This window comes from Lepus europaeus, chromosome 3 (genome assembly GCF_033115175.1).
Source record: "Lepus europaeus isolate LE1 chromosome 3, mLepTim1.pri, whole genome shotgun sequence".
Taxonomy (NCBI): domain Eukaryota; kingdom Metazoa; phylum Chordata; class Mammalia; order Lagomorpha; family Leporidae; genus Lepus; species Lepus europaeus.
In genome coordinates, this window is record NC_084829.1 from 114,284,309 (window position 1) to 114,297,205 (window position 12,897).

At 38.0% G+C, this 12,897-nt stretch overlaps 1 protein-coding gene and 1 pseudogene across 1 annotated transcript in view; one reads left to right on the forward strand and one right to left on the reverse strand.

The window, feature by feature from the left end:
• FRK (fyn related Src family tyrosine kinase) overlaps nt 1–10,609 on the reverse strand; it is a 138,206-nt gene extending 127,597 nt beyond the window's left edge. Inside the window, exon 1 of the mRNA XM_062186641.1 lies at nt 10,110–10,609. Within this exon, the coding sequence (XP_062042625.1) occupies nt 10,110–10,480 (371 nt within the window). The 5' untranslated portion in view covers nt 10,481–10,609. The remainder of the gene's footprint in view (nt 1–10,109) is intronic.
• A 1,559-nt stretch (nt 10,610–12,168) lies between these two features.
• LOC133757056 (mitochondrial import inner membrane translocase subunit TIM14-like) lies at nt 12,169–12,494 on the forward strand (annotated as a pseudogene).
• Nucleotides 12,495–12,897: the final 403 nt, after the last annotated feature.

Consider the following 12,897-nt stretch of genomic DNA (forward strand, 5'->3'; position numbering starts at 1 on the left):
TTAGCAAAATTCTTCTGTTACATTAATCTTCAAAGAAACAGCCACATAAACTAATTCTAAAGTTGCAGACTTTAAGAAAATACCTGTAAGGAGGCCTGAAATACCATTAAAGCTGTTATTAATCTGCATAACTACTTTCCCTGGAGACACTGGTCCAACCTGTTCAGTGCTAAGGACTCATAGAATGCTGCAGAGAAATTAGCAGTTAATTAATAAAAAGAAGATGAAATTATCTTGCTTGGCAATGTTTTAGAATGCAACAATGAAAATCTATTAACATTCAGTAAAGAGTCAAACTTTGAGCATACATCAGCTGAAATATCTTATATACATAATAATTTGAAATTATGTATGTTGATCATAAAACCTGAAATTACAAGTCTGTCCCCACCCTATTAATTTTGTAAATTAGGTTTTGGTTTGCTGTCCATGTAAAAGCTCTGGCCAGTAATTCTTTTACTTTAAATGTAACCATGGTAGAGGGTAACATGTGTATATGTGATTTTTAGATGCCATTTCAATGAGCTTCACAGTTGTTTCTGGCTTTATATTCATTCCACATGACAAAAATATTCAGATCAGTCCATGACCCCCTAATTATTTTCTCTCCAGGGGTAGATTAGGGCAGCTAATTTCTGGGAGCCTAGAAATTATACTGCTATGACTATGAGTGTAACCAAAAATTAAAGTATGAATAATACATTGAGAAAAGAATGCAAAACAGCTTATGCCTTCTAATTTAAGTTTTTCTGGTTGGTAAAGAAGTAAATCAGGAACAGTTGAGGAAAATAGGTGGCCCTCTCAGTTGCTTGTTAAAATATCTGAGAATATATATTACATATAATATACCCTATATGTAATATATAATCTAATATAATTATATATTACAATATACAGTATCACACTAAGCTCTGGCTGAGGCACTGAGTCCTCTTCCCACCACCCCACATCCACAGCTTATAGTCTTGCAAAAAGATAAATCTGCAATAATGATTAAAAAGGCTCTGTGCAGGAAAACCTAATGTAATCTAGAATGTCAGGAAAGGCTTGGGGAGGGAGGAACAGGCCTGAAGGATGAGTTAGAGTTGGTCTGTAAGAAGAGAGGAAGGAGAGGGTTGCAGGCAGATGAAAGAGCCCCTGGGAAGACAGAACCTGCAGGTGAGGAAGAGGATGAAACTGTCCAAGACTGAAGGATACTCCATGTGGGGGAAATCTGTTACAGCAGAAGATTATTGTGATCTTGGACTACTTGAGGGGTGTACAAAGTACACTGCATTTAGACAGAAGTAAAGGAGGAGCTGTCAACTAAATAACACATAGTAATAAGAGTAATAAAAACTGTTATTAAGACTTTACACTGTGACAGGATCTCTTCAGAGCACACTTTCTGTACAGAGTCTCATGGGCTGACAGGCAGACACTGAGGTAAAGGGTCAATAATTTGCTCAAGGCCACCCAGCTAAGTCATGAAAGAGCTGATTCATCAAGATCATTTGAGCCCATATCCCGTATCCGTAAGCACACCACAACCAGTATAGCATTTACCTTAATTAAAACCCTCTGGCACTAATGGTGGGACCTAGCAAAAATACCTATGGGAATAGTAGCTCTGATTTTTACTTGCCATACAGATTCTCACTATGGTATTGGTAGCTGGAAAATCTGAAGTAAATTTTCTGTGCTAACAACTAGACACAGTTAATGAAGGGGAAGTATTTTTTATTCGTTCTTTGCTTATTTTTCCTGTCCTGGGAACCTCAAGGCCAATTAAAATGCACACTACTTAGTAGTACCTAACAAAAGTTCATCAGCTTTATAGAAAGCTGCACCTACTTTGGCAGTGTCAGTTTGCTGAGATGTTTAACTTCATTTTAAGATTTATTTTTATTTATTTGAAAGGCACTGTTACAGAGAAAGAGATGGAGAGACAGAGAGAGAAATTTCATCCACTGGTTCACTCTTTCAATGCTGCAACAGCTAGGGCTGGGCCAAGCCAAAGTCAGGAACCAAGAGCTTCTTCCAGGTCTCCTGGAAGAAAGGAAGAACTTGGGCCATCTTCCTCTGCTTTCCCAAGCCATTAGCAAGGAGCTGGATCAGAAGTAGAACAGCTGGGACTCTTAACCAGAGCCCCACGGGATGCCAGCATCACAGGCTTGGTTTCACCTGCTATGCCACAATGCCAATCCCAAGACGCTTAACTGGTATTTATCGAAAAAGAACACAATATTGTATCTTCAGAGACAAATCAAGTATTTAAATGAATTCACTTTAACAAAAACAAACTAATTTGAACCCAATAGAACCTTTTTTTTTTTTTTTCCAAAGAATGAATTCAAATCAAGTAGGAATTTAGGTTCTAACCTTTATGACTGAGTTTGGAAGTTTAAGATTTATTTCACTCACATAAAATTCTTTCCATTGTTACCAATTTGCTGAAAGCTTGGAAAGAAAAAAAAATGATCAAGACGTTTACTAAAGAAAGGGTGGTTCTGGACGACATTGCAATTGAAATTTTCCAAAGTATTCTCCACTTCATTACTTTGCCTGAAAAGATGACTCCTGACTCATGTTAATGATTCCAGATTACTTTTTATTGCTTCTCAAAAGTATTTTGACATCCATGCAATCAAGTTTTACTACTATTAGTTATTTTAAACCACTACAAATGAAATTTTATCTGTGATTCCAATATAGTTCGATCGGTTTCTCTTCTCTCCACATCTATCTTTTTCTGTTTTTCTTATAAAATCTATTTTAACTTACTAGTGAATTATCATTTTCCTAAATGCAGAGACATTTTCAGTGGGCATTTAGCCTAGTGAGTTAAGATGTCATCATCCTACATCAGATGTCTAGGTTTGATTCCCAGGCTGGCTCCTAACTCCAGCTTCCTGCTAATGCAGACCCTGGGAGGGAACAGTGATGGCTTAAGTAATTTGCATTCTCATCACCCACATGAAGACCTGGATTGTGTTCCTGGCTCCCAATTTTGGCCATGCACAGCCCCATGCTTTGAAGTCATTTGGGGAGGGAACCTGGGCTGAGAGTACTCTCACTCCCTCCCTCTCTCTCCTTCTACCTCTTAAATTTAAATAAGGGGGTGGGGGACAATTTATATAAAAATTCATTGTATAAAAATTGATTATATATATAGATTTATATAAACATAGTATAGTTACATTAACAAAACTTCTAATGTTATACCTAACATGAAAGTTTTTGACAAATTATTTTATCAACTTATTTGTCATACTGTTACTTAACCTCATGATAAATAGTATATAACGACAAATAATTCAAAGAACAAGGAGAGTAAAATACATCATAATCCCATTGGTAATACATGAAAATCATTTGATAATAGATTTTTCTAATCTCAAGGCATCTAAATGTGCTTTTGGTTGATTCAGATTATTTGTCATAAAATTCTTATCTTGGATTTATCCAAAACATTTGACTTGATAGACAACCATAAGTAAATTTACAATGTATTTTACTTATATATATAAATCTCATTTCAGTTAACTTTTATAACTAAAGTATACAAATACACTTTGTCTTAGTGGAGAGAAACTAAAAAGGCATTATTTTAATTCTGTGAATTTAGTCTTCTTTAAAAAACTAACATAAAGTGGGGCTGCTGCTGTGGCACAGAGGGTTAAGCCACTTCTTGCAGCACAGACATCCCATATGGGCACCAGCTCAAGTCCCAGCTGCTCCACTTCAATCCAGCTCCCTGCTAACCTGCCTGGGAAAGCAGTGGAGGATGTCCCAAATAGTTGGGCTCCTGCACCCACATGGAAGACCCAGATGAAGCTCCTGGCTTCTGTCTTCAGCCTGGCCCAGCTCTGGCTAATGCAGCCATTTGCAGAATGACAGAAGATAGAAGATCTCTCTCTCTCTCTCTTTGCCTCCCCCTCTCTATACATAACTCTGCCTTTCAAATAAATAGTAAATACATTTAAAAGAAGAAAGAAAGAAATACATAATTTGGATAAAGAATTGTACAGATCATCCATAAGTGACTTTGTAGTGATTTAAACAACACAAAAGGGACAAAATCTATCATGTCATATTGATTTATTCCTTTGTCTTTATTTATTAACATCAATTTTCACTTTCAACTGCATTATTTATCTTTCTTAAATAATTTAAGATTAAAAAGCTGACTTCCTCTTCCAGCTGACAAAGAAATCTACTGACATCTAGGTGGAAAATAACAAAGATCATTGTGTATACTTTAAATTTAATAATTATTTTTAAGAAAGAACAAGAAAAAAAAAAAGTGGCTAGCTAGCACTGGTTCAAGTCCGGGTTGCTCCATTTCTGATCCAGTTACCTTCCAATGTGCCTGGGAAAGCAGCAAAAGATGGTCCAAGTGCTTGGGCCCTGCCACCCACATGGGAGACCTGGATGCATTTCCTGGCTTCTGAGTTCCGCCTGACCTAGCCATGACTGGTACAGCCATCTGGGAAGTGAACCAGTGGATGGAAGATATCTGCCCCCCTCCCCTGCTTTCTTCCCCTCTCTCCTGCTCTCTTGCTCTCTATTTCTAGCTGCCTTTCAAATAAAATAAATAAATCTTTTTAAAAAAATATAATCATCAATTTTAGCAGTATTCAAATCACCAAATAGTAGAACCTCACTCTGTTCTTTTTAAAATCAATTTAACATTTACTGCTTTTTTAAAAAAATAGGTAAATGTTTGTCTTTTTAATTTATTAATTTTAATTTCAATTTTTGAAAGATTTATTTATTTGAAAGAATGACAGAGAGAGAGAAAGAGAGAGATCTTCCATCTGCTGGTTCATTCCCTAAATGCTCCCACATCTAGTGCTGGGCTAGACGCAAGTCAGGAGTCAAGAACTCCTTCTGGTTCTCCCTCATTGATTGCAGGAAACCAAGGACTTGAGTCATCACCTGCTGCCTCCCAGGCACATCAGCAGGGAGCTGGATCAGAAGCAGAGTACCCCGGATTCAAACTGGCATTCCTATATGGGATGCAGACAACACAAATGGCACTTAACCCACTATATCACAACACCTGCCCCTCAAACATTTAAAAATTTTTTCTCTCACTCTGTCCTAAAATGGTGATGTAAGAATCTTTCCTAGAATATGCCACTTGAAATAAACAATATGACTTTCTTTAAATTAGACAATGAGGTACAATTAGAAAAAATCTTATAAGAATTCTAGTCTGACATATTAAAGTGGAAAACAAGCAGGAAAATGTGCCCTAAATAGATGGAAAGAAGCTGCATTACTTTTATACTTTATAACATTCTAACATTTTTATCCCACAAACATAAACTAACAACAAAATTACAAGTTTCAAATATTTATTCCTGTATTCTGTTTTCTAAACAAGCCCTAAAATGGTGAGGAGTTAGAAATAATTTACCTTTACAAGGTAATAAGAGTACTTAAAGCTCTCCACAAAATACTTTTCTTTCTCTCCTGTTTAACATGCCAACAAGAGATGGAAACATTTCATTGTAGATCAGTATAGTGACTCCTCCAGCCCTCCTATACATAAAGTGTGCCATGTTTAAGTTTAAAAAACAAAAAACAAAACAAAAAAAAAACCACTTTATGGAAATGTTTCTCAACATAAAGCCAAATTATACATGCAGTGAAGCAGATACTATCTCCTCTGGCTTTGCTGAGTCATCCACCTAACACCACACCAGGCTTGCAGAATGGACTCCAAACAAAATTACTGATTCTCACGCAAGAACACACACAAGGATACAACACAGAAAAATGTAGTGCTTAATAAAAAAGGAAAATCCAGAGATCATTCTAGTGATCTAAGTTTTCTTCTGCTTTTAGTTATTTTTTGTTTATTTAAGAGGCAGAGAGATAGAAAGAAATTTCCTTTTCTGTTGGTTCATTCCCTATATCCCTGCAAAAGCTGGGGCTGAGTCAGGGCCACAGCAAAAAGCCAGGAACACAATCCAGGCCTCCCATGAAATGAGACAGGAACCCAATTTCTTGAGCCATCACTGCTGCCTTCTAGAATATACACTGCTGGGAAGCTGGAGTCTGGAGTTGCAGCTTTGGAGTTAAAACCAGGCTCTCCAATGTGGGGTTCAGGCATCCTAACGGTTAGTCTATATGCCTGTTCCCTGACTTTTCTTGATAGAACCTTAATTTATACCTTTGAGAAGTTAATGGAGTCAGAATTTCAGCAATGTATTTCATTTTTGTTACCATAACTTAAGAATCTTTACATGGGATGAACATTTGGCACACTTGGGACTCCAGTACCCCACATCAGAGTAGCTGGGTTCAAGTTCCAGCTCCACTTCTGATTCCTGTTTCCTGGTAATGTGCACACTGAGAGGCAGCGAGTAATTGCTCAAGTACTTAGGTCTCTGGCACCCATGTGGGAGACCCAAATTGAGTTCCTGGCTCCTGGTGCTGATCTGGCCCAGTCACAGCTGTTGCAGGCCTATGGGGAGTGAACCAATGATGAAGATCTCTGTTTCTATCTCTATCTCTATCTCTACCTCTACCTCTATATCTCATCTCTATCTGTTTTTGTCTACCTTTCAAATAAGGAAGGAAGGGAGAAAGAAAGGGAAGGAAGGAAGAAGGGAAGAAGGAAAGGAAGAAGCTCAAATAAAAAAAAGGTGAGGACTATAAAAAATAATAATAATACTGTTCTACATGCAAAGGGAAATCAAAAGTCAACTAGGTTGTCCTAACTGCTACTTCTGGCTTGCACAGTCAGGTTTTAGAAAGAAATCATCAGTTGCTGGCTTACATGGTTATAGTCACCCTACTCCCCTCCCACCAATCTCCTCTCCCAGAGACTGAACTGATCCCATTTCTGACCATACTTCAGTTTAACATAAAAATGCATGGACAACACCTAGGGCACACTTAAACAGTTATGCAGACAACTTATTATAAATTCTTTGTAGATAAATGATGTAGCTAAATTACGCAACTACTAGTTATTTTACTTTTCACAATATTTTAAAATACTTTCATCTTTTAATAATAAAAGAAAGATATAAAGCCAGTATTGTTGACTATAACAGTCATATGTAATTTCCATGTCATTTCTGGATGAACTTTTACCGTATCTTGAAAAAACGGCAAATAAAACATAAGGGTACTTTAAAAACTTTATGGGAAATCTGTATTATTATAAAACTATGCATGGATCTCACAGTATTTAAAAGAGAATTCTGAGTAATAAGACTAAAAACACAAGGTTTTTGAGGGATTTCATACTGAAAATGTGAACAAAATTGCAATCATATAACCACATAGGACATAGGAATAGAATAAAATTGAAGATAAATGGAATGTCTTCATAAGACAGATCTTTAAGGCTACTACATATCATTTAATGTAACCTACTCAGAAAAATAAGACATTTCTAAGTGAAATAATAATCAATCAGTAAACTGGTTTCTTTAAACAAAATTCTGGTTCTTTTCCAACATCTTCACTCCCAAATATTAAAAAAGCAAACAAACAAATCAAAATCTAAAACCTTCTCCTGAGTTGTACTGATACTATTAATTCCAATATTTTTTTTATTAATGCAAGTCAAGAACAAAGACATAACCAGATGAATATTAAGATATATTGCTTCAAATTGGTCTAATTAGGAAATAGATGATTAACTTTCATCAGTTTCCCATCATCTACCCACCTCACAAATGTGAATATAAACAATAACCTTTCTTTAATTCTGTTTACTGAGGTCATTGTAAAATAAGCCATATTAACTTTCATGGTATTGATAAGGAAAAACGTGTTGAGAAAACCCACTGAAGGAAAAGAGTAAAAGACACTGCTTTGTATAATTCCTTGGGTATTAAGGCACCTATGACCTGCTCAGACACCCTCTTTCAGAAGTCTAGTAAGTCAAAATCATTTGCGTTTGAAGTGGAGTATAATTCTAGAGACTGTAACTACTTGTACTGAAAGAATTGCAGCAAATTAACTGAACAGTGGCAATAACATTCAGAAGTCACCTGGGTTCACAGGTAAAGCCCACAGTGTATACTTAAAAGGAAACAAGTAGGCTGTCTGGACCAGGAGGCTGAGTGGCTGCATCTTCTGGGCATCGTTTACTCCAGTGTATATGAAGATCCCAAGGGAACCTCACTCAGCGATCTAGGATGGTAGTGACAGATGGGAACACTGCCGAGAACCAAGTCCAGCAGGAAAGGTCAGGAATTATATGAAGAAGAAAAAGTATTCTTGGCTACAGATGGCCCCTGAGAATCAAAAAATAACCACAATACTTTAGAAGCGTTATTTTGTGTTTGCAGGCAAAGAAAATCTAAATTAGTAAGGACACTACAGTCAAGTCTCCATCCAAAAAGTGATCATCTTTGGGCTGCTTATCTTGTTTCAGCACACTGTTTTCTTCAGCATTTATAATTCTATGCACTATGATTGTAGCGGAACCATTGCATATGAAACATGAGAGCGTGTATTCCCAGATAACCAAAAAATCCAGGGCTTCAGCAACCCTGGAGACCTTATAGATGAGGAAACAGAGCCCCTAAGCAGGATACAATTAAAACTAGTAGATTACGAAGTCGAGGCATCAAAAGTTAATATTATAGTATTTAGTCTAATAATATACCTGTTACATTGCATATACAACATACATATTACTATATATTTCACAGAAATCATGCAACAATGAAAACATGTAGATGCACATATGAAATCAGTGAATAAGTAAAGCTAGATTATCACACAAAACAAATATTCACATAGGTGATTTCCTCATTTGAGAATGAATTCATCCCATTCATCAAAAGTGAAAATTACTATTTCTATCTACTCATAAATTAAGACCCTGCTTAATACTTCTAGGCTCTTGGCATTGGAAAGAATCTCAGAAATCACCATGTGAGTCTGGAAACCAGAAGCAATCTTTATTTTATTCCTTAGGAGCATAAGGAATGTCAAAGCTCACCAAAAAAAAGATGAAGAAGAAACACTTATATGAGGACATGAGTGAGTTCCCAATGACTCCTCCATTAAGGAAACATTCTATTAAATGACTACATTTCCTAAGAGATATTTCCAGTCCTGTGTTTCATTGAGTTCAGGAGGCAACAAGGTTGGGGCCAAAAACAGTCTCCACCTGCTTCCCAACTCACCAGACAGCAAGTATCCATTGAAAAGACCACATTTTTCCATATTTCAACCCATTATCATGAACTTGCTCCCTCCCCCAGTCGCCAGGCCTATTACTGTGCCTGGCACTAAGATGGATGAATGGTGAGAGGGCAGAAAAGAGGGTGAAAGCGAAAGAAGGAGGAATGGTTGTAGGGATGCAATATGTCAGCGCATAAAACTCTCCTCTTTTGTTCTACTATAATTCACAGGATTATTTAAATACCAAGATAAAGTCTTTATTTCCTCTTCTGGGAAATTATTGTATCATTTTAGTTGTTAAACTTTCTAAATGTCCGTAGCTGGCCAGTTTCTAATCATAATAGGGGGTAAAAAGCGTAATTTGGAGAACATACCTCAAGATTTATGAATTCAAAGAAAAATGTCCAAGATGATTCCACTGGAAAATCAGCATTGTCTAAATGCCATTGTATATGTCAGTTAGCCATGTGTGTGCCTTTCAGATTGAAAGGGATTAGGTTTAGCAGTAGGGGTAGAGTTGATGTATTACCCTGGAATTCTTCAAAAGTTACAAAAAAAAAAAAAAACTATAAAGCTGGACTTTAGATTTCAAAGTGTGGTTTACAGAATTCCTATGATTTATCTACAAATTAAATGCAGTTGTGTTGTGAAACTGAGGCGTGAGTTATTTTACAGCCAAACAAGAGGCAGAGTACTAAAAGCGCCTTTTGTTTACCTTGATTAAAATCACCCAGAGCCTGCGGGTATGAATACTATAATTGAAGTCATTTCAACAACAATTACCTGCCGGTTGCAAGCATTTATCCTGGGAGTTGTGTTTGAATTAGTAAATTCTCACAAATACCTCCTCATACTTTCTAAGTAATTCACTTTAAATAAGAGGACTGTAGATAGGTGGGAAGAAAAAATCATTGCCCATCACCATTTAAGAGTTGAGAAACAAAGTGTGGGTTTGTATTACTCACGGCTCTGCCTGCAGGCTCCTGTCCTCTGCCACATAGTTAGAAGGAATATATCCCTGCAGTTGCTGACCGAAGCCATCTCCCCGTTTTTCCAAATGTCTGGCCAACCACCAGCCCTCATGAGAAGTGTCCAAGACTTGGAGCTTGTCGCCCACACGAAAGCTGAGGTCTTCTGCAGTTCGAGCTTGGTAATCAAACAAAGCCACAAAGTATTGGCCCTGGCTTCTCTCAGGCTCCTGCCTCTGTGACCGAGGGACTTCAGGGGAGCAACGGGCTCCTGGATTCTCAATCACCACAGGTTTGTCTGCTTCCTGGGACAAGCAAGGGAGACATGGCTCCAAATATGCCCAGAGCCTTAGAAGCACGTTGCCCATTGTGCCCTCGTGGAGAGAAGGGGAGAGGGTCTTCTCCCCCTCCTCAGTCTAGGCAATTCTACTTTCTGTCCTTCCACCAGGCAACTTTGACATCAGCACCACCTTACCATACTTTGAGAGTGTGCAAAGTTCTTTTTCAACAAAGTCCAGCAGACCTGGCTGCCTGAAGCCTTGCCTGGAGAGACTCACCGGCCAGCCAACGCTTGGTTTCTGAGGCAGTGGCCGCTGCCCCCTAGCAAAACAGTGGGAGCTGGGCAGCTGCTCTGTGGGAAGATGCCTTTACTTCTTGTCTGCTTAGAAATCCCACAACAAAAATAAAGTAAAATCAAGAAGGCTTTGTCTAGGAAAACATCTGAGAACAGAAAAGAGCCATCTTGCCTTTCTTCCCAATGAAAAGTTAACAAGACACTAACAGATAAAATCTCCACACCTTGTCTTTGCTGGGTGCTCTCTCTCTGCTTCCAGTCTGCTCCTGTTGTTTGACCGGTCCTAATCCTCACTGCTCCTTCCTTTTTGCTAATGAATAACCAACCAGCACAGGCTATTGCCTTTAACATGCTGAACTATGTGCAGGCTGTAATAATCGCCCTTTACTTCCTGGTTTCTTTTTGTCTGTGATCTAAATGGGATTCCAGTTCTCTCTACCCCTCCCTTTTCCCACACCCAAGATAGACCAGCCCCCTTAAAGGGAAGCCAAACTATTAAAGTTGCTTCCAAAACCCATAACCCTTTCACTTCATGCTGGAGAAACAGGCCAGCCCAGGTAGCTGTCTCACAAATGTTCCCAACACCAAAATTCAGGGCCGAGATATGTCCACTTCCTCCCAACACACACAAATATGCGTAGGATTGCTTTGCCACCACTACAGGAAATGCAAAGGACAAATACAAGTATTTAGGTATTTGTTGCTAGACACAGGGCAATTGAGAAGGCACCACTGTATCCCTGCTTTTTTTTTTTTTTTCACTATTCACTAAAATCTATTCACTAGGAATAGATTTTAATAGTCTCAAAGTATATCCTGAAAAAGTAAGAGAGCAGCTGATGAAAATGCTGAGAACCTAAAACACTGCCTTTTCCCACAGATGCTTATTTCCCATCTTTCAATTACTATCTCTCTCTCTCTCTCTCTCTCTCTCTCTCTCTCACACACACACACACACACACACTCACTCTCTTTCACACACACACACACAACCAATAGAAAAAAAAAAAAAAGAGTAGAAGAAGGGGTCTTTGTGCGCTGCTGTAGAGGCTCTTTCTGTTAAACTGCGACCTCCAGGTCTATGCTAGTTCTTACTTGTCGTTGGCAGCAGTTCTGGAATTAATGAGGTTGGGATCAGGACAGTCATCCAGAGACAAAATGGGGATTTTGCTCTCCTGTGCCTAATTTGGGACTGCTGTCTCACAAGCCTGGGCCCTGGATCACAAGAGCAACAGCACAGTAAGTCTGAAGAGATGATCACACTGCCATTTGGAGTAGTAGAGAGCATTGCAAAATTCTTTCTGATTTGCCACTTGTTTTTTGTATAAGGCATTATTTTAAAATTTCTGTCTTGGAAAGGTGCCTGTGCTTGGGTGTTTTGTGCTTCTTGATAGCTGTGTTGCTCTCTGGTAAAGTTGTGGAGTTGGTGACCAAGACCTCTGGTCTGGGATAAACCATTCTTGGTGGGAGCGGAGCCAGTCAATGGCCTGCCTGGTGCTAGCAGTTGGACTGACCGTGGCTGATGCCAGATTTGCAGGCTGTAAGGTTTTGCAAGAGAAGAAGTATATAGAGTCTCCAGTAAAACAAGTTTTTCCAAGTCTACCAAAGTTTGCTTTCAGTGGTGACTACTACAGAGCAAGATGACAAAAGAGAAGCAGTATCAATACCAGATGTAAACCCTACTGCTCAAAAAGGAAAAACAAGAGATGCTTATTATGCCCTTAAATCACCCAGACCAAGGAGGATCTTACAGAGCAATCAAAATCAGTGAATTTAAAGACTTACTAGATGGTTTAGCTAAAAAATGAAGTAAACGAATTGACATTTGGGGATCTGATTATTGTTTATAGCTCTTGTCTATACTCCTGAGAAAGTGATTTTTCTATTTGTTGCATTCTTTAATTAGTGGAGTATTAAGCTTGTAATTATAAAGTAAACTGAAACTATGTCATTGCAAAAATGAAAAGAAAAATAAGAAAGGAAGGAGAAGGAAGGGTGATAGCAAGGGAAGGAGGGAGGGTAGGGTGGGAAGTATCATTTGCTCTTAAAACTGTATATATGAAATTTGTCGCTTTTAGATAAATTTTAAAAGTGGAAAAATAAAACGTATTATGTCTTTTCAGTTCATATTAGTTTATGTGAATACCAGCTTTCTATAATAAAATGCCTCAGAGCTACACAACAAAACTAAACAAAAGCTTCTCTTATAAT